Source organism: Oncorhynchus keta, chromosome 29 (assembly GCF_023373465.1).
Source record: "Oncorhynchus keta strain PuntledgeMale-10-30-2019 chromosome 29, Oket_V2, whole genome shotgun sequence".
Classification (NCBI taxonomy): Eukaryota; Metazoa; Chordata; class Actinopteri; order Salmoniformes; family Salmonidae; genus Oncorhynchus; species Oncorhynchus keta.
In genome coordinates, this window is record NC_068449.1 from 37,985,043 (window position 1) to 38,006,281 (window position 21,239).

Here is a 21,239-nt window from a genome sequence, read left to right on the forward strand (position 1 = left end):
ATTAAGTAATTGACTTTACTGTGTTATCCATGTCAGTTTTCAAAATGCATGTACTGTGGATAATGCAGCTATATGAGAGATGGGGGTAATGTTCATGTGGTAGTTAGGAAGGGAAGACACGCGAGTCGATTAAGATGCGCCTCGTGATGGGTGGAAAGCCTGGCATACCTGTGTGTGTGTCATACTTGAACCGAAGCATTTGTGGAATGCGGGGTGTGGTTGTCGGAATTTGTGTCCACTGGGTTGACGACTTTGCCTTTAACATTCCTAACTTATGCCCTTGTTGCCTTGTTGTGGAAGACTGCTGCTCTACTGGCGTGTGTGTGTGTGTGTGTGTGTGTGTGTGTGTGTGTGTGTGTGTGTGTGAGAGTGTTCTACACCTTCTCCTTTCCTCTCAGCTACCTCTTGACAGACCTGTTCTTGGGAAACTGCCATTGTATCCTAAGACTCACTGTCGGAAACCAGTGTAGGATCACTTGGCAACTGTTTCTGAATCTTTTTAAATCATTCTTATAATTTGGAGGTTGTCCACAAAGGCTGCAAGTTATAAAACTTGACGTAATCGACTGAGATTGCTTTATTCTGTGTGTGTGTGTGTATATTTCAGGTCAGCAGGTGAGGAATGCCATGGCAACCACTCTGCTCACTCAGACACAGCTGGCCACCATCTGGTGAGTACACCTTCATCATCAACTTACAGTTGTACCTGTATAAGAACGTTTGACCTTTGCAGTAACGTGCTTCAAAGGAGGAACCTAACAATGTGTGTGTGCGCTAATCTCTCGTATCTCTCTCTCTGTCAGGACCCTGGCCGATGTGGATAAGGATGGGAAGCTAAGAGGAGAGGAGTTTATTCTGGCCATGCATCTAGTGGACATGGCCAAGACCGCCCAACCCTTACCTCTCACACTACCCATAGAACTAATACCACCATCACAGAGGTAAACACACACACAACCCCCCACCTAACCCTTACCTCTCACACTACCCATAGAACTAATACCACCATCACAGAGGTACACATAAACACAACCCCCCACCGAACCCTTACCTCTCACACTACCCATACATTTACATTTTACATTTAAGTCATTTAGCAGACGCTCTTATCCAGAGCGACTTACAAATTGGTGCATACACCTTATGACAACCAGTGGAACAGCCACTTGCATCTAAATCTTGTTGGGGGCTGAGAAGGGGGGGAGAGAAGGATTACTTACCCTTACTTACCCTATCCTAGGTATTCCTTGAAGAGGTGGGGTTTACAACTAATACCACCATCACAGAGGTACACATAAACACAAACAAACCCTACCTAACCCTTCCCCTCTCTCTTTCTGGAAGGGGTGCTGTGAATGGGACCAGTTTATCTCTCTATGCTGGCATCACTGAAGAACTGGAGGCTGAGCCACCACAGAAACCCAAAAGCAACTGTATGTACACACACGCACGCCCACTCACTCTTCTCCTGTATGACTACAACACATACATTATGCATCTGTACACGTCTAATGACTATTGACTTATGACACTCGTCTCCCTATCCTCTCTCTCCCCACCCATCCCTCCCTCCCTCCTTCAGTATCGTTTGAGGATAAATTCAAGGCCAACCTGGAGCGAGGGAACGCGGAGCTGGAGAAAAGACGACAGGCTCTGCAGGACACACAGAGGAGAGAGGAGGAGAGACGCCAGCAGAAGGAGAGAGAGGAGCGAGAGAGGAGAGAGCGGGAGGCCAGAGAGCAGGAGGAGAGGAGAAGGAAGGAGGAGGAGAAGAGGCTAGAGCGACAGAGGGAGCTGGAGAGACAGAAAGAGGAGGAGAGGCTGAAGGAGATTGAGAGAAAAGAGGTAAAGAGGCATGTTCTATAATGGGCCAGGGCTCTGCGTGTGTGTGTGTCCACGTGTGTGTGTTTGACTGCGTGTGGGTTCCCCAGGCGGCGCAGCGTGAGTTGGAGCGCCAGAGGAAAGAGGAGTGGGAGAGGAGGAGGAGAGGAGAGCTGCTGAGCCAGAAGAGTCAGGAGCAGGAGGACATCGGCAGACTAAAAACCAGGAAGAGGAACCTAGAGATGGAGCTGGAGGCTGTGGTAAGGCTACACTAGGGCTGTTAAGGTGACCGTATTACTGCCACACAGGCAGTCACGAGTCATGACCGCAGTCACGGTAACTAGGCTTCTCCAAGCTCTGAAGCTGCTGATGGTCATTAGTAACTTAACAAACGTGGTAACTGCCTGGTACTCAGCACTCTATTGTCCCTCTAATAACGCTGACGTCAAGATTAAATGTGAAGACAAGATTAAATCGAAGAACAGTCTGATGGGTGACAATATTAACCTATCACTTGTGAATGATGCCCAGCTTGTGTGCAGTAATGCAAGAAACAGCGCATGCCTTTTTTTGTGCAACTCTTTCAAGTCATAGTCTCACACCTCTTGTAGCTTAGCCCATAGGCCTATATGTTTCGATAAGGTTGGTATCACAACTAAAGTGGCCAAATAACTTATTGAAATTAAGCACATTAATCTGCTTTACAACCGGTGTAGAACCTAACTGGCATACGTAGGCTGCACGTGAGTTTCAAGTTTAGGAAAGATCACTTTCACCATAAAAATGCACCTTTATAATAAAACATTTCATGCGAAATCGCATTTGCGGTCACTTTTGAGAATGGTGTTTTCCCGCTAATTGATTGCTATTTGGAACATTTGTGCTTTTAGCCTACTGCCGTGTGCGCATGGCTGCGCTTATAATGTGACGAAATAGCCTAATAGTTTAGTAACATTTTAAGCTAAACATTCTGATCTGTTGCGTCAGGCTCATTGCTTTCGAAAGGTTTTTTTCAGTGTGAGTGGTCCCACAACTGTCCCAGACTGTTTGGAATATTTATTTCTCGCACAGAAGGACAAGTTGATCAATAGAATAGGTCAACTTTTGTACTATAGGGGATAGTAGATTGACATAGGCTAGTGCTTTTGCTGTTTGTTAGGGCTATTCATCTTGTTGGCTGATGAAAAGTAAATATGGATAGTTCTTCTAGCATCTTCAATATGTACCTCAGAATTCAATAAGAAGGACGTGCGCAACTGCGTCCCCGACGTGTCGGTCTTCACCTGTAGCCTACTTTGGAGCTGAGATGGATGCCTGTGAGAAGAACCCGATCACGTGACCGGCATTGGCCAATAAGTATTTAGATGTGAGTGAGAGGTGTTTCGGAACACGCAGCCTGTGATCCGAAGAATTTCATTATTATATTCAGCCCAATATTGGCCTCAAAAGGCATTGATTTTTTAAAAGGGGCATTACGGCCATACTAGGGGGATGTCGTCTGGAAATTCAAGGCATTATCATGTGCTTGTCAAATTGTGAATGAGAGACTGATGAACTTTTTTCAAATCATCATTAGAGTCCCATCATGCAGCCTTAGAATTGATAAAAAAATCTAAACATATCGCCCAACTTTTGTAACCAAAGTTGAATAAATTACTCTTAATTAAGCATATAAGAGGACCTGTGTCTTTAACTGCTCAACACAGAATGTGCGCACTACCTCAGAAATCACTTGGAGAAACCATCCGTTCAATTTTATTCAGCTATGTTCAATTGTATTCTTCATACTATGAAATAATATAAAATAATACCACGGAATTCTAGGCTAATCTTGTCTGCTTAATTAACTGCCCATATGGCATAGCCGGATCAGGACCTAACATAAGAACATCTCAGAGTATGCTATTCTGTTCTTCTGAAATAGACAACATTTTCTTCATGTCATGTTTCTTTAGTCCTGTCTAAAATAAATCCTGGATTTATTCTGATGGTGTAGGCTATATTAAATGGATTTTCGACTTTTTCAAATGGAGATATTCCAAAGGTCTGCATCAGTGGCTTGTATTCTATGTGTGGAAGCCAGGAGATGCTAAATGTGTTTTGTTAATTAAAGGTCAATTATCGTGAGACCGGCGGTTATTTCCTTGACAATCGACAGCTGACAATTTCATGACCTCCACAGCCCTAGGCTACACGTGCGCACACGCACGGCTATAGTCAGTCACACTCACTCTCTTTCAATCTCTCCCATTTTCACTCACTTAAATTCAAATGAGCTTCATTGGCATACTCAATCACTCTGTTTCTCCATTGGTGTCATAGTTCCTAATCTACCAGAATCCCAACGGTACTTGACCACATCTCTCTCCTAGGGTAACAAACACAGGCAGATCTCTGAGCGGCTGCATGATGCTCAGAGCAAGAGGACGATGCAGCGGAGCGAGCTGGAGCTGACCAACCAGAGACGAGACACAAGCAGACTGGACATCAACTCCCTGCAGAGACAACTAGAGGTGTCTGTCTCAGTATTAACTGTATTCTCAGTTACTGTTTTCCTCATTCCTTCATTCGTGTTTCTGGTGTGTCGTTGTCTCCCCCCCTCCTGATGATGCGTTTGTTCCTGTGCTGAAGGAGTACCAGAGGAAGCTGTCCCAGCTGACTCCAGAACAGCAGAGGCTCAGTGAGAAACTGAGGAACATGGCCCTCAACAACCTACCAGGTATGGGCTGGAGTTAGGTTAGGTTGAGACTGGGGCTAATTTAGGCTGTGGTGGAGTGCTAGACTAGTGTTTATGGATTGTTTATACAGTAGGACTAGGTTATATGGCTAGACTCGACAAATTTTCCCGTTCAGTCAAACATAACAATCTCACATGACTGAATAGGAACCTATGTTGGAAAACCATAGTGAATTCTACTGAACATTTTCCTCCTGTCATTCTCAACTCTTCTTCTCCAGTCTCCACCATGTCCACGCTGAAGCGCAGCGCCAGTGAGAAGGACGGAGTGTGTCGCAAACTGAAGCAGCAGCTGGATGCTCTGGAGAACGAGACGGCTGCTAAACTGGCCGACATGGACCAGTACCAGAACGACATACAGGTACGGACATTTAACATTTTAGGTCAGCTGGATGTCTAACACCCACGTCTCGGTGAATATTAACACTCACTCGCTCAAATGTTATGGCAATATGTTGAAGTATTTATTTCAGCTTTATTTAACCAGGTAGGCAAGTTGAGAACAAGTTCTCATTTACAACTGCAACCTGGCCAAGATAATGCAAAGCAGTTTGACACATACAACAACACAGAGTTACACATGGAATAAACAAACATACCGTCAATAATACAGTAGAAAAATCTATAAACAGCATGTGCAAATGAGGTAGGATAAGAGAGGTAAGGCAATAAATAGGCCATGGTGGCAAAGTAATTACAATATATACAATAAGTATAACTTTCGACCTGAAGTGGATATATGATATTAACGGGATTTTGATTTGAGACTGGTCTGGAATGATTCAGTATTTGTGTGGCTAATATGATTGATAACCAGTCTGCTCTGCTGCTTCTCTCTGTGTCTAAACTACCACTACAACACTGGCCTTTTTCTCCTCCTTTTCTTCCTCTCTTTCCCTCCCTCCATCCTTTCCTGTCCCCCTTCCCTCTATCTCCTTCTCAACTCTCTCTCTCTGCCCCCTACATATTCCCTCCTCCCTCTCTCCTGGCCTGTCTTGCTGCAGTATGGGGATGCTGATGACTGCCTGCTTCATGGTCTCCTCTCTCTGGTCAACTGCCTTAGTAAACTCTTCTACCTCCTTAAGGTGCTCTCTCACTCTTTTTCTTTTCTTCTCTCTCTCTCTCTCTCTCTCTCTCTCTGTATTTGTGTCTAGACTCTAAACCACTATTCCCTGAGTTCTCCAACCCCTCTCACCCCTGTGCTTGCTGTGCCACCTTGTGGGTTTGTAGTTTGTGCTTCATGTTAAATCCTATGCCGTTTACCTCTCCCTCGTCACAGGTCATTGTCGGTCAAAGATCATGTTGTGCCTTTGTTATTCTGAATATGTCCCAACTCGTTTAGTATGTGAAATGTGCCCTCTTATTGATGTTGTGCATATGGTAATATCAGGATCTGAGAGAGAGCCAGCGGAAGCAGCAGTCGGCTCTGGATAAACTACGGAGCATCAAAGAGGACAAACGGAGAGAACTGGAGAGACAGAGGGCGCAGGAGGAGGAGAGGAAGAGGAGGGATGAGGAGGAGGCCCAAAGGTGACCTGGTCTCTCCTCTACGCACAAATCTACACGAACACACACACACAGTGTATTCAGACCCCTTCACTTTTTCCACATTTTGTTACGTTATAGCCTTATTCTAAAATGTATTCAATAAAACATTTTCCTCATCAATCTACAGACAATTCCTCATAATGACAAAGCGAAAACAGGTTTTTAGACACTTGCAGATAAAAAGTATTCAGACCCTTTGCTTTGAGACTCAATATGTTTCCATTGATCATTCATGAGATGTTTCTACAACTTGATGATTTGGAAAGGCACACATCTGTCTATATAATGTCCCACAGTTGACTGTGCATGTCAGAGCAAAAACCAAGCCATGAGTTTGAAGGGATTGTCCGTAGAGCTCAGAGACAGGATTGTGTCGAGGCACAGATCTGGGGAAGGGTACCATAAAATGTCTGCTGCATTGAAGGCATCCAAAAACAGTGGCCTCAATCGTTCTTAAATGGAAGAAGTTTGGAACCACCAAGACTCTTCCTAGAGCTGGACGCCCAGCAAAACTGAACAATCGTGGGAGAAGGGCCTTGGTCTGGGAGGTGGCCCAAGGGCCTTGGCCTGGGAGGTGGCCCAAGGGCCTTGGCCTGGGAGGTGGCCCAAGGGCCTTGGCCTGGGAGGTGGCACAAGGGCCTTGGCCTGGGAGGTGGCACAAGGGCCTTGGTCTGGGAGGTGGCCCAAGGGCCTTGGCCTGGGAGGTGGCCCAAGGGCCTTGGCCTGGGAGGTGGCCCAAGGGCCTTGGCCTGGGAGGTGGCACAAGGGCCTTGGCCTGGGAGGTGGCACAAGGGCCCGATGGTCACTCTGAGAGCGCTCCAGAGTTCCTCTGTGGAAATGGTTTTCCTTCTGGATGTTTAGCCCGTCTCTGCAGCACTCCACCATTTACGCCTTTTTGGTAGAGTGGCCAGACGGAAGCCACTCCTCAGTAAAAGGCACATGACAGCCAAATTGGAGTTTGTCAAAAGGTATCTAAAGACTCTCAGACCATGAGAAACAAGATTCTCTGGTCTGATGAAACCAAGATTGAACTCTTTGGCTGAATACCAAGTGTCACGTCTGGAGGAAACCTGGCACCATCCCTACTGGGGATGTTTTTCAGCGCCTGGGACTGTGAGACTATACAGGATCGAGGGACAGGTGAACGGAGCAAAGTACAGAGAGATCCTTGATGTAAACCTGCTCCAGAGTGCTCAGGACCTCAAACTGAGGCGAAGGTTCAGCTTCCAACAGGGCAACGACCCTAAGCACACAGCCAAGACAATGCAGGAGTCGCTTTAGGACAAGTCTCTGAATGTCCTTGAGTGGCCCAGCCAGAGCCTGGACTTGAACTTGATTTGAACATCTCTGGAGAGACCTGAAAACAGCTGTGCAGTGATGCTCCCCATCCAACTCTGCAGATCCTCTTAAGCTCTGTCAGGAAGAATGGGAGAAACTCGCGAAAATACAGATGTGCCAAGCTTTTAGCGTCATACCCAAGAAGACTCGAGGCTGTACTGAGTAAAGGGTCTTAATACTTATGTAAATGTGATATTTCAATTTAATTTGAAATGCATACATTTGCAATCATTTTTGAATAAGGCTGTAATGTAACAAAATGTGGAAGTCTTTCCAAATGCACTGTATACACGCTCAAGCATGATTTGTTTTGACGTTGACCGCTTTCTCCCTCCCTCCCCTGTTTACCCAGGCGCATTAAGCTGGAGAAGGAGCGTCAGTGGCAGAAGAAGCTGCAGAGAGAGGAGGAGGAGAGACAGATGAGGTTGCAGGAAGAGAGGGAGGCCAAACTGAGAGAGGAGGAGGAGAAGGAGGTGCAGGCCCGCCTCTTAGCTGCTAAAGAACAGGCAGAACGGGAACGCAGAGCAGAGGAGAGGAGAGAGCAGGAGAGGAGGATGCAGGAGGAGAGGAGAAGACTGGAGGAAGAGGAGAGGAATATGAGGGAGGAGGAGAGAAGGAAACAGGAGGAGGAGAGGAGAGAGGAAGAGAGGAGGCGGCAGGAGGAGAGGAGGAAGCAAGAAGAGGAGGATTGGCGCAGGAGAGAGGAAGAGAGGAAGAGGTTAGAGGAGGAGATGGAGAGAGAGAAGGAGGAAGAGGAGAAGAGGCGGCAGCGGGCTGCGGACGCAGCAATCCGAGACGCAGAGGAGAGGAAGAGAGTGGAGGAGGAGAGAAGAAGGCAGGAAGAGGTGGACAGGAAGAGGCGCGAGGAGGACAGGAAGAGAGTGGAGGAGGAGAGGAAGGAGGAAGAAAGGAGGCGGCGGCGGCAGGAGGAGGAGGAGGAGGAGGAGAGGAAGCTGAAGGAAGAAGCGAAGAGGAAGCTGGAGGAGGAGAAGAGGAAAAGACAGGAGGAGGTGTTGCGGCCGAGTGCAGGGAAGACAAACATCCATGACAAACTGTCAGCCCTTCTCAGAGGACTAGAGGAGAGGAAAGGTAAGGAGGGACAACTAGACATTCAACTGTTTCATTCCCCTGCATTCATTCATTACCTTTATTAAACCTATATTACGATATCGAAAACAGAGGCACATGATTCCTCTGGTCAAATGTAGCTTGCAATATAGGTGTAATGAAAGATTAATATATTTTCAAATGTAAACTGAGGTGCTGTTATGTGAATGGCTGTTCCAGGTGGTCTGCAGCCCCAGGCCATGGAGCACAGGAAGTCTGCGGCGCTCACTTCCTTCCGGGCTCTCTACCCTTTCACAGCTCGCAACCAGGACGAACTCAGCTTCGAGGCCGATGAGCTCATCGAGGTTAGAACCATAGAGATGACTAATTCTAAATGTAATTCTACACTCTGTCATAATTTCTGAGTACAGGTTTGTGCTTCTTTGTTGTTTGACCTTTGTGTGCCCTTTCATGTGTGTCTAGGTGGATGAGAGTACGGAGCGGGAGCAGGGTTGGCTGTATGGCTGTCGGCAGGGGAAGATGGGCTGGTTCCCAGAGAGCTACGTGGAGAGACAGGCCAAACCAGAGACACCTGCTGTTATTAATGCAACTCCAGCTGCCACTACCACTGCTGTTGCTACTACTGCTGCTTATGCTACTGTTGCTAAACAGGCCCCCAGACCACAACTCTCCACTCCCAAACACACAGGGTAGGATGGCTACCACACACACACGCACAATTACTACCCATAGGTCCTTTGCCTAGGACTGTGTTACCTTTCCTCAACCCTGATGAGACATTTTATATGGTGATTCATGTAAATACTGTACTACTGACACAAAAGTTCATGACATTTGACTCTTGATGTTTTCTAGGAAACCCGGGGGAGACGCTACCATGCCAACAGGACAGAACTCCGCCTTCACTCCTACACACGCCCCTCACCACGCCCCCTTGGATCAGATACAGGTATAGGAGAGGGGTGGAATGAGCCAATTGGAAGCAAGGGATGAGTTGGTGGCCAATATCGTGATTGGTGATGGATGGCTCCACCTTCTCAGGAGCACAGCACACTGGCACACCTGTTTCAATTAGTCAAAGACTTTATGATTAGTTGACTAATTGAATGAGGTGTGCCAGCTTAGGGTTAAAACTAAAATGTAAAGCGTCTGCACCGGGGGGCCCGAGGAAAGGGTTGGGTAACCCTGGTCTGGACTCTAAAGACGGTCTGTCTTAAATCTCTTAACACTGAAGGGATAGGGGCAAGGGGTTGTGATTGCTCCAGGTATTCCACAGTACTGTGCTGCCATAGCCGCCCTCACCGTCGCCTGTACACAATATAACCAGGACGTTGGAGTGGAGGAGCAGGAAGTGTTGGATGATATTTACACTGTAACACTGCACACAGATCACGTTGCTACGTAGTTAGCTGGAGGACTCATTTTTGTATCTGTTCCACAGGCAGAGCCATTGAGGCCATCTCTGTTTTGAAATGGTCCTGAACCATATCTTGTGTGTCATTCATTTGTTGTGGCCACTAAAGGGCAGGGATATAGTGTAAAGAGATTCCTATTGGTTGGGAGCGATCAGCCAATGATCCGAGCATTGTCTTCAAATTTGGTTGCCTTGCAGACAAGCAAGCAAATTTAAAGACAATGCTCTGATCATTGGCTGATTGCTCCCAACCAATAGGAATCCCCACCCAGTTGACTACTTTAAAATGGTGAAGCCCTCACTGGCAATATCCCTGCAAAAAAAAACTGGTTATATCCGTGATGAGTCCTCTAACTCCGTGTTTACGAACTCGAGTACTCCCAACAGTACACATTTTTATTATAGCCCCAGACAAACGTACCTGATTCAACTTGTCAGCTAATCATCAAGGAGGTGTGTTTGTCCCGGGCTAAAAGACATACAGAGCTCCATGTATGTGTGTGTAAATATATGATGCAGGTACTTGAGGACCAGAGTTGGGGAAACACTGCTCTGACTTAACGCTGTGTTGCTACCAGACTAGACCGATTATTCCTTATGCCTACTCTGATATACACACAGATTCAGACTGCACTGGTTAAAAGGAAGGGACTGGTGTAAGGAATATGACAGAATCTCCCTCCAGCCTGCTTACACCAGTCTAGAACCAGTCAAGAACCAGTCTTGAACTTTTAAATTCACGAGGAGTGAAAAAGGAGAGCAAGGGTCCTGTAGGTTTTTTGCTCAAACCCTAATCTAGCGCACCTAATTCTAATAATTAGCTAGTTGATGAGGTGAATCGGGTTAGTTACGACTGGGGTTGGATTGAAAACCTGCAGGAGGGTAGCTCTCCAGGAGCAGGGTTGGGAGAGCCCTGAACTACAATCTCCCAATTTGACTTTGACCCCTGTCCTTCGGCTCTCTCTCCCCCTCAATCTCTTCCATCCCTCTGTCCACCCTCTTCCTTCGCTGTCTTTAACTCCCTCCACCCCTTGTTCTTTCCTTCTGTAGGTGGCGGGTAGCCTGCAGGCCCAGGCTCTCTGTTCGTGGACAGCTAAGACAGAGAGCCATCTGAACTTCAGTAAGGACGATGTGATCTGGGTGCTGGAGCAGCAGGACAGCTGGTGGCTGGGGGAGCTCAACGGGGCGCAAGGCTGGTTCCCCAAAACATATGTCACACTCCTGGGAGAGAATGAAGACACCACCAAGTAAATACACGCCACACACAGTTTTTCTTTGTGTTTTTTTCCCCTCACACACACAGTTTTGGCAAACAGGCCCTTTTGTTATCAGTGAAGGAATTCAGTCGTGTGGTGTGTGTGTGTGTGTGTGTGTGTGTGTTTTTGTGTAGAATTCAGTCGTGTGCATGTGTTTACCTATGTTATAACCGTTTTCATAATGTATATTTGTCTTGTTCCAGCTCGGTAAATTCCCCTCCGGATGGCTCTGAAGCCACAGATGCTGCTCAACAGGAAGGTAGTTTGACGTTTGTGTCTCTGAGAGCTCAAGTTTTGTGTCATCCAATCAGAATGTCTCTGAGGTTATGTTTTGTGTCGTACAATCAGAGTACGTGGCGCTGTACACCTATGAGAGCCCAGAGCCTGGCGACCTGACATTTAGGGAGGGTGATGTCATCCTGGTGACCCAGAGAGAGGGAGAGTGGTGGAGCGGAGGCATCGGAGACCGCACCGGGGTGTTCCCTTCTAACTACGTCAAACCCAAAGAGACAGATGTAAGATGCATGCAAACACACGCACAGTGTACTGCAACTTGTACCCGGCTTGCACTTAAGACCTAAGTACGGTAACTTGTTGTTTCAGACATCCAGCAACTCTGGAAAGTCAGGTCAGCCTGGGAAGAAACCAGGTAAGGACATCACACTACATTATTCCCATGCTGGGAAAGTACAGCCTGGCTGCTCCTTTTTCCCTCTCAACGTTCCTCTAAATCTGATGGAACTCCCTACTTGTGCGCGTGCAGAGATAGCCCAGGTGAGCACAACATACACGGCCACGGGGACAGAGCAGCTCAGCCTGGCGCCAGGACAGCTTATCCTCATCCTCAGCAAGAACCCCACCGGCTGGTGGCTCGGAGAACTGCAGGTTGGCTGACTGACTGGTTTAGACTAGAATGAAATCAGGCAATATGATTTTGATCGATACAATTTGCTTTAAATTGTTGATTGATTCATCTCTAAGGCGCGGGGAAAGAAGCGTCAGAAGGGTTGGTTTCCTGCCTCGCACGTCAAAATGCTGGGATCCAACAGCGGCAAGTCCACGCCAGCACCTCTACCAGGTAAAACACACACCTATCTCAGGAAACACACGTCTTTAGTAGGTAATGGGTGAAGAAGACCGGCTATCCTTTATTTGGAACTTTTATGCCCTCTCACACCTTGCTCTCCTCTCTCTCCCTCTCCTCCAGTGTGTCAGGTCATTGCCATGTACGACTACAAGGCAGCCAACGAGGACGAAATGAGCTTCTCCAAGGGTCAACTGATCAGTGTGTTCGACAAGAACGACCCCGATTGGTGGAAAGGGGAGGTCAACGGGGTCACCGGTCTGTTCCCAACTAATTACGTCAAGATGACCACTGCCGACACCGACCCCAGCCAGCAATGTGAGTACATCACTTTTTTGATGTGCTTTTCCAAAGTTTCTCAATTTAAGTGTTCACATGACAGGGTGGGCAGATAGATGCCTACCAGTACACATGACAGGTAAGATGGTATGTAAGATGTTAGTAGAGCCAGTTAGCATGGTGAGTCAGACTAGTCCCCCAAACTACACAACTGATTCAAATAATCAAAGCTTGATAATGAGTTGGTTATTTGAATCAGCTGGGTATCGCCAGGGCAAAAACCAAAACGTGCACCAACTTTGGGAAACCCTGGGTAAGAATTTAGCAACGGTGTTATTTATACTCTTGGGTGAAATCTTTCCCTGTTGATTCCTTTCTACCATTTCTTCTAATTGTCACCTGTTCATCAATCCATCCATTCTTCTCACTCATGTTTTCCTTTCACTTCTCTCCCTCTTTCCCTCCCTTCCTCTTTTCTCTCGCCTCTTCATCTCTTTCTCTCTGTAGGGTTGTAGTGTCTCCTTCTCCTCCTCTCCGTCTGAGACCCACTATCACGCTCTCGACTGTTGGAGGCCCCGCTCCTTTACTAACCTCTGACCTCTAACCTCTGACCTTCTGCCTGTGTCTGTTTTGGAGTGGGTTGACGTTATCCTTGAGCACAAATTTAGGGTCAGACGAGCCAGCCCATAATGCTAACTTGTTAAAGGGATAGTGCAAAATATGGAAATTAAGCCGTTTTCTTACTTACCCAGAGTCAGATGAACTCGTGGAAACCATTTTTAAGTCTGCATGCAGTTTGAAGGTGCAATCATCCATGACTTAATCTGTCATTGGGTAAGTAGACAAATGCTGTAATTGCCATAATCTTGCTCTGTCACTTTAACCACGAGGGGACTGAAATAACATCTGTGCCAGTGGTTAGGGTTTAACTTCTACCTACTCTACCACTGATACAGGGTCTGATAGGTTGTCATCCCTTAGTGCAGCGTTGCCCAAACTCTGTCCTGGTGACCCAAGAGGTGCACGTTTTTGTCCTAGTACTACACAGCTGACTCAAACAATCAAAGTTTGATGATGAGATGATCATTTGAATCAGTGCTCGGGCAAAACCCCTAATGACCACTCCTTGGGGTACCCAGGACTGAGTTTGGGCAACGCTGCCCTAATGATCAGAGTTAGCATTAACGTTAGGTAACCTGATCCTAGATCTGTGGTTCGGGGAAGCTACCTGGAGCATCTGTCCCTTTCCTTCCTGCTTTTTCAAGTCAACTCCCACCAACTGGCTTTTTTTAACCTGGGACTGAACCAAGAGCTGAGATTTGACCCGTCTGTCTGTATCCCTGCTGTCCTTAATGCATCCAATGACTTTTCTGACCTGATGTAGGACCCCTGGCTGAATCTAAAGGAAAATGTATGCAAGTTGAAACAAACATGCACATTCCTAAACGGTTTTCTATATTAGGACAATGTTTTGGTGTTTGGTGACCCTGAAGTGTAATGACTCTAATGTTGATCTAGTGGGTCTCTCTCTGTGGCTGTCCCCCTTCACCTGCCCCCCTCCTTTCCTCCCATTTTCTCTTAGAAGGAGCGACAGATAATTTTATTAGCCCCATTTTTATTTTATTTATCATTTAAGGAAGTTCAGCTCGCAAAGAACCCACGGATTCCTTACTGATTCAATAATGATGAGTCGTTTGCGTTGGCCACACTGTATTTGTTAGAGGATTTGTGACAATCAAAAAGGAGTCCCCTCTGATTCAACTGGAACGCTTCATCATTGACTGAATTCTAACAATGAATTTGCTCGGGCCACTGTGTGTGTTTTTCGAAAGCCGTACCTGATTGTGATGATTCATAGTTCTTTGAATCAACTCTTTGAGCTTTGCAGTGTTCAAGAGCAGAACAAACAACCAGTTAGAATCGCACCTTAATTCCTCTGGCGTTGACTATATTATTCTGATTACTGATGCTGTTTCTCTGCTGTGCCTATTTCCGTTTTAGTGCATGATCAAGCTAGAGTGAAGTAGCTAGCTGCTGTAACACTGAAAAGGAAACTAATCTATGCAAACTAATGGATGTTGTTGGACAACCGAGCACTGTCCAGGGGTTGGATTGCTCTTTCTCTGCATCCTACTACAGCTCCTCCTACTCTCTTCTGCTAAGTGGCTTGTTCCACATAACACAGTGAGACGATTTTTTGAAAATGTACCTCTGTCTTTGCTTCTATCTGAGTCTTGCCCAACCGGTAGTGTGGAGCCAGCTGCGTAGAGTCCAGTTGGACACCAATGACAAAGGAATAAGGGCACCATCTGCCGCCCGGTTTGGGCTAATCTGAATCCATGGTGAAATTAAAGGCTGCTTTTGAAATGTGTGTCGTCATCCCTGGGTGTGAATGTTAGGACAGCACTAACGGTATGACCGTTTGTCTGTGAAAGAGATCAGTGTGTGTTTACAGTCAACACAACACCATTGCTATCTGAAATAAACACCCACAGTTTCAGAACTGGAACACAGTATCTAGATATTCTGATCTCTGGTTACCGTTTTATTTACCCGGTGTCTTCCCAAGGCAGGGTGACCGTTATCTTGGTCATCTGGAAGTACACACAGTCCTTCTCCTATTTTGGTACAACAGATTTAGCTGCTTGTCTTGCTATGGGCTTAATGTCTGTGGATGAGAGGGCAGGAGGGATAGAGAGGACAAGGTGAGGGAGAGAGAACACCAGTTAGAGGGTTGGCTAAAGCGAGAGCATCTCATAGTCTACCTGGGCAGAGAGAGACAGCAGAGAGAGCATGAGTTTACACAGTGAAGACAAGCTGCAGTTTCTAAGGCTCTGGGGTAAAACAGAAGAGGGGAGGGATACTGGGAAAGAGAAGGAGACCACCTGTATGGGACTCCACGGCTGTCAGAATGGGCACTCTGCACAAGGTAAGAGTGCCCTTGCTTTTGGTGAATGTGTGTGGTTGGTTCTGAGACAGACTATCGATTGATGGGTTTAGGGGAGTGTGTGTGTTTTCAGAGTGACTGTGCGTTACTGTTCTGAGTATATACAGACGTAGGATCCTAATTTGACCATTATTGTCTCAGCAAAATAATCTTGCAGCTACAGGAAAATTCGCAGCAACAAAAAAGTGATCAAATTAAGATCCTGCATCTGTATGATTCCCTCCTCTCACTTGCTCTCTCGCTCTCTCTCGCTCTCTCTCTCTCTCTCTCGCTCTCTCTCTCTCAGGGTGTGCTGACCTGAACAGTCTAGACTCTATGAGTCCCCAGGAGAGGAAGAGACAGGGCTACATCCACGAGCTCCTCCAGACAGAGGAGAGATATGTGGAGGACCTCCAGATAGTCATGGAGGTAACACACAAACATAGACGCTAGAATTATTGCGCACACACACACAGCAAGCACACTTATGTACTCTACTCTGTGTGTTCAGGTGTTCCATAAGCCCATGTCTGAGTCGGGCCGTCTGACAGAGGCAGAGATGGCCATGATCTTTGTCAACTGGAAGGAGCTCATCGCCTGCAACACCAAACTGCTAAAGTAGGTATTGACGTGGAGTGGGTTTAGGTGTGTGTGTTCACCAGTATGAGTGTCTCGGGCCAGATGGTAAGAACATGTGTGTGTGTGTGTGTGTGTGTGTGTGTGTGTGTGTGTGTGCTCGTAGGGCTCTGCGTGTGCGTAAGAAGACAGGGGGTGAGAACATGCCTGTCCAGGTGATCGGGGACATCTTGGCGTCCGAGCTGGCTCACCTCCAGCCTTACATCCGGTTCTGCTCCTGTCAACTCAACGGAGCTGCTCTGCTACAGAGTAGGACTGACAACCAACAGGACTTTAAAGACTTCCTCAAGGTGAGAGGGGGAGACTGGGAGGGAGGGAGCATGAAAGAACATGCAGTGAGTGAAGGAAGACAAGAGTATAGAGAGAGGAAATTAATGAAAAGACAACACATTTAAGTTGGAAGAAGGGGCGGGAGGTAGAATTACAACAGGAGAACGTGCGGTGAGTGGAGGAGGAGAACGTGAACATTTCTGATGCATACCAACCGGAGAGAGCTGATTATACATGGAAGGTTGTGTGTTCATATTAAATATTGTTTTTTCTCCATCAGAAAATTGCCACAGACTACCGCTGTAAAGGCATGCCCTTATCCAGCTTCCTGTTGAAGCCCATGCAGAGGATCACACGCTACCCTTTACACATCAAAAATGTAAGTGTGCGCGTGCGTCTTTGTCTGCGTGTATAGTACCTGTGTGTGTGTGTGTATAAGTCATGTGAGTGTGTGTGTGTACTTTTAACCCGTGTGTATTTTCCATCTGTGTTTGCTCTTTGGAAAGCACTTTGTGACAACTGCTGATGTAAAAAGATTGGTGTGTGTGTGTATTTAACCCCTGTCTATTGGTTGTCTCAGATCCTGGAGAGTACCCAGGAGGACCATGCAGACCGCAGGCCTTTGAGAGAGGCTCTGGAGCGGGCTGAGGAGCTCTGTTCTCAGGTCAACGAGGGAGTCAGGGAGAAGGAGAATTCTGACAGGCTGGAGTGGATACAGTCACATGTACAGTGTGAGGGAGTCACAGAGGTAGACACAGACGCGCACACCGTATATGCACACACACACACCGTATCTCAAACACATCTGTAACCCTCCCTCTCTCTCCCTCGCAGAACTTGGTGTTTAACTCTCTGACTAACTGCCTGGGGCCCCGTAAGCTGCTCCACAGTGGGAAGGTGTATAAGATTAAGAGCAATAAGGAGCTGTGGGCTTTCCTCTTTAACGACTTCCTGCTGCTCACCCACGCTGCCAAACAGTTCAGCTCCTCAGGACCGGACAAGCTCTTCAGCACCAAGAACAACACACAGCTCAAGATGTATAAACCGGTGAGAAACAAACGGCATGGACGTCACTCATCGGAGCCCGTTCAAATTGAGAAAATCCCCGTATCCAGTTTCTCAATGGTTATGGCATGTATTATGGCACGGTTATGACAGCCTTATGAAGTGTCTTTATGTTTCCTCCTGTAGCCGGTGTTCCTCAACGAGGTTCTGGTGAAGTTGCCGGACCCCTCCAGTGAAGAGCCCTTCTTCCACATCTCCCACATCGACCGAGTCTACAGCCTCAAAACCGAGAACATCAACGAGAGGTACACACAGGCACAAACACAAATGCAGGTGCACACACACTAAAATGCAGGTGCACACACACTAAAATGCAGGTGCACACACACTAATATGCAGGGACTCCACTCTCATTCCATTACCCTTGCTCATGGTGTGTGTGTGTTGTGTGTACTTTTCGTTCTGCAGGACGGCCTGGGTGCAGAAGATTAAAGCTGCCTCAGAGGACTTCTTAGAGACCGATAAGAAAAAGAGAGAGAAGGCATACCAAGGTGAGTTTTCTGTTTTTCTCTCTCTCACACGCGCACACACACACTCCAATAGTTAAATCAGGAGTCCTAGTAGTGGTGTGACTATTCTCGTGTGTGTGCGCAGCTCGTTCCCTGAAGGCCAGTGGAATCGGCCGGCTGTTAGTCACCATCCTGGAGGCCACTGAACTCAAGTCCTGCAAATCCAACGGTGAGTTTTATAAACATTCATACATAGTGGCAAGAAAAAGTATGTGAACCCTTTGGAAATACCTGGATTTCTACATAAATTGGTCACCAAATTTGGTCGGACCTTCTTCTAGGTCACAACAATAGACAAACAGTCTTAAACTAATAACACACAAAGAATTATGTTTTCATGTCTTTATTGAACACACTATGTAAACATTCACAGTGCAGGGTGGACCATTCTTCTTTACAAAACTGTTTCAGTTCAGCAATATTCTTGGGATGTCTGGTGTGAACTGCTTTCTCGAGGTCATGCCTCAGCATCTCAATCGGGTTGAGGTCAGGACTCTGACTGGGCCACTCCAGAAGGCGTATTTTCTTCTGTTGAAGCCATTCTGTTGTTGATTTACTTCTCTGTTTTGGGCGTGGTCCTGTTGCATCACCCAACTTCTATTGAGCTTCAATTGGCGAACAGATAGCCTGACATTCTCCTGCAAAATGTCTTGATAAACGTGGGAATTCATTTTTCTGTCGATGGTAGCATGCTGTCCAGGCCCTGAGGTAGCAAAGCAGCCCCAAACCATGATGCTCCCCCCACCATCATTTACAGTGGGGATGAGGTTTTGATGCTGGTCTGCTGTGCCTTTTTTTCTCCACACATAGTGTTGTGTTCCTTCCAAACAACTCAACTTCAGTTTAATCTGTACACAGAATATTTTGCCAGTTCCGCTGCGGAACATCCAGGTGCTCTTTTGTGAACTTCAAACATACAGCAATGTTTTTTTGGACAGCAGTGGCTTCTTCCATAGTGTCTTCCCATGATCACGAATCTTGTTCAGTGTTTTACATATCGCACACTCAAATCAAATCAAATCAAATTTATTTATATAGCCCTTCGTACATCAGCTGATATCTCAAAGTGCTGTACAGAAACCCAGCCTAAAACCCCAAACAGCAAACAATGCAGGTGTAAAAGCACGGTGGCTAGGAAAAACTCCCTAGAAAGGCCAAAACCTAGGAAGAAACCTAGAGAGGAACCGGGCTATGTGGGGTGGCCAGTCCTCTTCTGGCTGTGCCGGGTAGAGATTATAACAGAACATGACCAAGATGTTCAAATGTTCATAAATGACCAGCATGGTCGAATAATAATAAGGCAGAACAGTTGAAACTGGAGCAGCAGCACAGTCAGGTGGACTGGGGACAGCAAGGAGCCATCATGTCAGGTAGTCCTGGGGCACGGTCCTAGGGCTCAGGTCCTCCGAGAGAGAGAAAGAAAGAGAGAATTAGAGAGAGCATATGTGGGGTGGCCAGTCCTCTTCTGGCTGTGCCGGGTGGAGATTATAACAGAACGTGGCCAAGATGTTCAAATGTTCATAAATGACCAGCATGGTTGAATAATAGTAAGGCAGAACAGTTGAAACTGGAGCAGCAGCATGGCCAGGTGGACTGGGGACAGCAAGGAGTCCTCATGTCAGGTAGTTCTGGGACATGGTCCTAGGGCCCAGGCCAGTTGAAACTGGAGCAGCAGCATGGCCAGGTGGACTGGGGACAGCAAGGAGTCATCATGTCAGGTAGTCCTGGGGCATGGTCCTAGGGCTCAGGTCCTCCGAGAGAGAGAAAGAAAGAGAGAAGGAGAGAATTAGAGAACGCACACTTAGATTCACACAGGACACCGAATAGGACAGGAGAAGTACTCCAGATATAACAAACTGACCCTAGCCCCCCGACACAAACTACTGCAGCATAAATACTGGAGGCTGAGACAGGAGGGGTCACTCGTGAACAGAGATGTTAGTATGTTCCAGAGATTTCTGTAAGTCTTCAGCTGACACTCTAGGATTCTTCCTTACCTCATTGAGCATTCTGCGCTGTGCTCTTGCAGTCATCTTTGCAGGACGGCCACTCCTAGGGAGAGTAGCAACAGTGATGAAATGTCTCCATTTATAGACAATTTGTCTTCCCGTGGACTGATGAACATTGAGACTTTTGTAACCCTTTCCAGCTTTATACAAGTCAACAATTCTTAATCTTAGGTCTTCTGAGATCTCTTGTTCGAGGCATGGTTCACATCAGGCAATGCTTCTTGTGAATAGCAAACTCACATTTTGTGAGTTTTTTTATAGGGCAAGGCAGCTCGAACCAACATCTCAAATCTTGTCTCATTGATTGGACTCCAGGTTAGCTGACTCCAATGAGCTTTTGGAGAAGTCATTAGCCTAGGGGTTCACATACTTTTTCCAACCTACACTCTGAATGTTTAAATGATGTATTCGATATCAACAAGAAAAATACAATAATTTGTGTGGTGTTAGTCTAAGCACACTGAGTCTGCCTATTGTTGTGACTTAGATGAAGATCAGATCAAATTTGATGACCAGTTTATGCCGAAATCCAGGTAATTCCAAAGGGTTAATATATACTTTTTCTTGCCACTGTAGTTTACCTACACAGCAGACATGAACTAGTACCACTTATTACAATGAGGAAGGTTCACTTACGCAGTAAAGCCCGGGCGGAGGGGGTCATATACCACAAACCCCCGATAGGTGCCTTATTGCTATTATAAACTGGTTACCAGTGTAATTAAAGCAGTAAAAATAAATGTTTTGTCATACCCATGGTATACGGTCTGATATACCACGGCTGTCAGCCAATCAGCATTCAGGGCTCGAACCACCCAGTTTATAAACGTAAACATGGCACTTGTACAGACTGTATTCGTGACTTGAGCACTGGTATGTATTAAAACCTTTCCCTCTTCCTCTCTCCTTGTCATCCCACTCCTCCTCTTCCTCTCCCAGGTAAGAGTAACCCTTATTGCGAGGTAACCATGGGGGCTCAGATCTACACCTCTAGGACCCTCAGTGACACGGTCAACCCCAAGTGGAACTTCAACTGTCAGTTCAACATCAGAGATTTGTACCAGGACGTCCTTTGCATCACCATCTTCGAGAGGGACCAGTTCTCCCCTGACGGTCAGCACGCACACACAAATCCAGACATTCTGGCCGCACTGGCCAGGCAGACTAAATTCAGACGCGTGCCAGGTCTCAAATAGTTGTTGAACATATCAGCTCACCACGTCAAATGATAGAGCAATCGCATGCCCGGCTGTGCAGTTGGTGTAGTTACGGTTTATGT

The 21,239-nt window shown here is 46.8% G+C and overlaps 1 protein-coding gene across 2 annotated transcripts in view; it reads left to right on the top strand.

Moving 5' to 3' along the window:
* LOC118362813 (intersectin-2) overlaps positions 1 to 21,239 on the top strand; it is a 36,502-nt gene that overhangs the window by 12,407 nt on the left and 2,856 nt on the right. For both annotated transcript variants that reach the window (XM_035743446.2, XM_035743448.2), the window contains exons 9-38: positions 608 to 671; positions 804 to 941; positions 1,345 to 1,433; positions 1,583 to 1,845; positions 1,932 to 2,081; positions 4,194 to 4,334; positions 4,453 to 4,540; positions 4,780 to 4,919; positions 5,949 to 6,088; positions 7,797 to 8,533; positions 8,732 to 8,856; positions 8,975 to 9,201; positions 9,368 to 9,461; positions 10,977 to 11,173; positions 11,386 to 11,441; positions 11,531 to 11,697; positions 11,786 to 11,831; positions 11,946 to 12,067; positions 12,164 to 12,260; positions 12,390 to 12,584; positions 15,779 to 15,900; positions 15,983 to 16,089; positions 16,214 to 16,397; positions 16,658 to 16,756; positions 16,958 to 17,125; positions 17,212 to 17,424; positions 17,569 to 17,687; positions 17,851 to 17,933; positions 18,037 to 18,120; positions 20,900 to 21,073. In XM_035743446.2, coding sequence (XP_035599339.2) covers positions 608 to 671; positions 804 to 941; positions 1,345 to 1,433; positions 1,583 to 1,845; positions 1,932 to 2,081; positions 4,194 to 4,334; positions 4,453 to 4,540; positions 4,780 to 4,919; positions 5,949 to 6,088; positions 7,797 to 8,533; positions 8,732 to 8,856; positions 8,975 to 9,201; positions 9,368 to 9,461; positions 10,977 to 11,173; positions 11,386 to 11,441; positions 11,531 to 11,697; positions 11,786 to 11,831; positions 11,946 to 12,067; positions 12,164 to 12,260; positions 12,390 to 12,584; positions 15,779 to 15,900; positions 15,983 to 16,089; positions 16,214 to 16,397; positions 16,658 to 16,756; positions 16,958 to 17,125; positions 17,212 to 17,424; positions 17,569 to 17,687; positions 17,851 to 17,933; positions 18,037 to 18,120; positions 20,900 to 21,073 — 4,629 coding nt within the window. The remainder of the gene's footprint in view (positions 1 to 607; positions 672 to 803; positions 942 to 1,344; positions 1,434 to 1,582; positions 1,846 to 1,931; positions 2,082 to 4,193; positions 4,335 to 4,452; positions 4,541 to 4,779; positions 4,920 to 5,948; positions 6,089 to 7,796; positions 8,534 to 8,731; positions 8,857 to 8,974; positions 9,202 to 9,367; positions 9,462 to 10,976; positions 11,174 to 11,385; positions 11,442 to 11,530; positions 11,698 to 11,785; positions 11,832 to 11,945; positions 12,068 to 12,163; positions 12,261 to 12,389; positions 12,585 to 15,778; positions 15,901 to 15,982; positions 16,090 to 16,213; positions 16,398 to 16,657; positions 16,757 to 16,957; positions 17,126 to 17,211; positions 17,425 to 17,568; positions 17,688 to 17,850; positions 17,934 to 18,036; positions 18,121 to 20,899; positions 21,074 to 21,239) is intronic.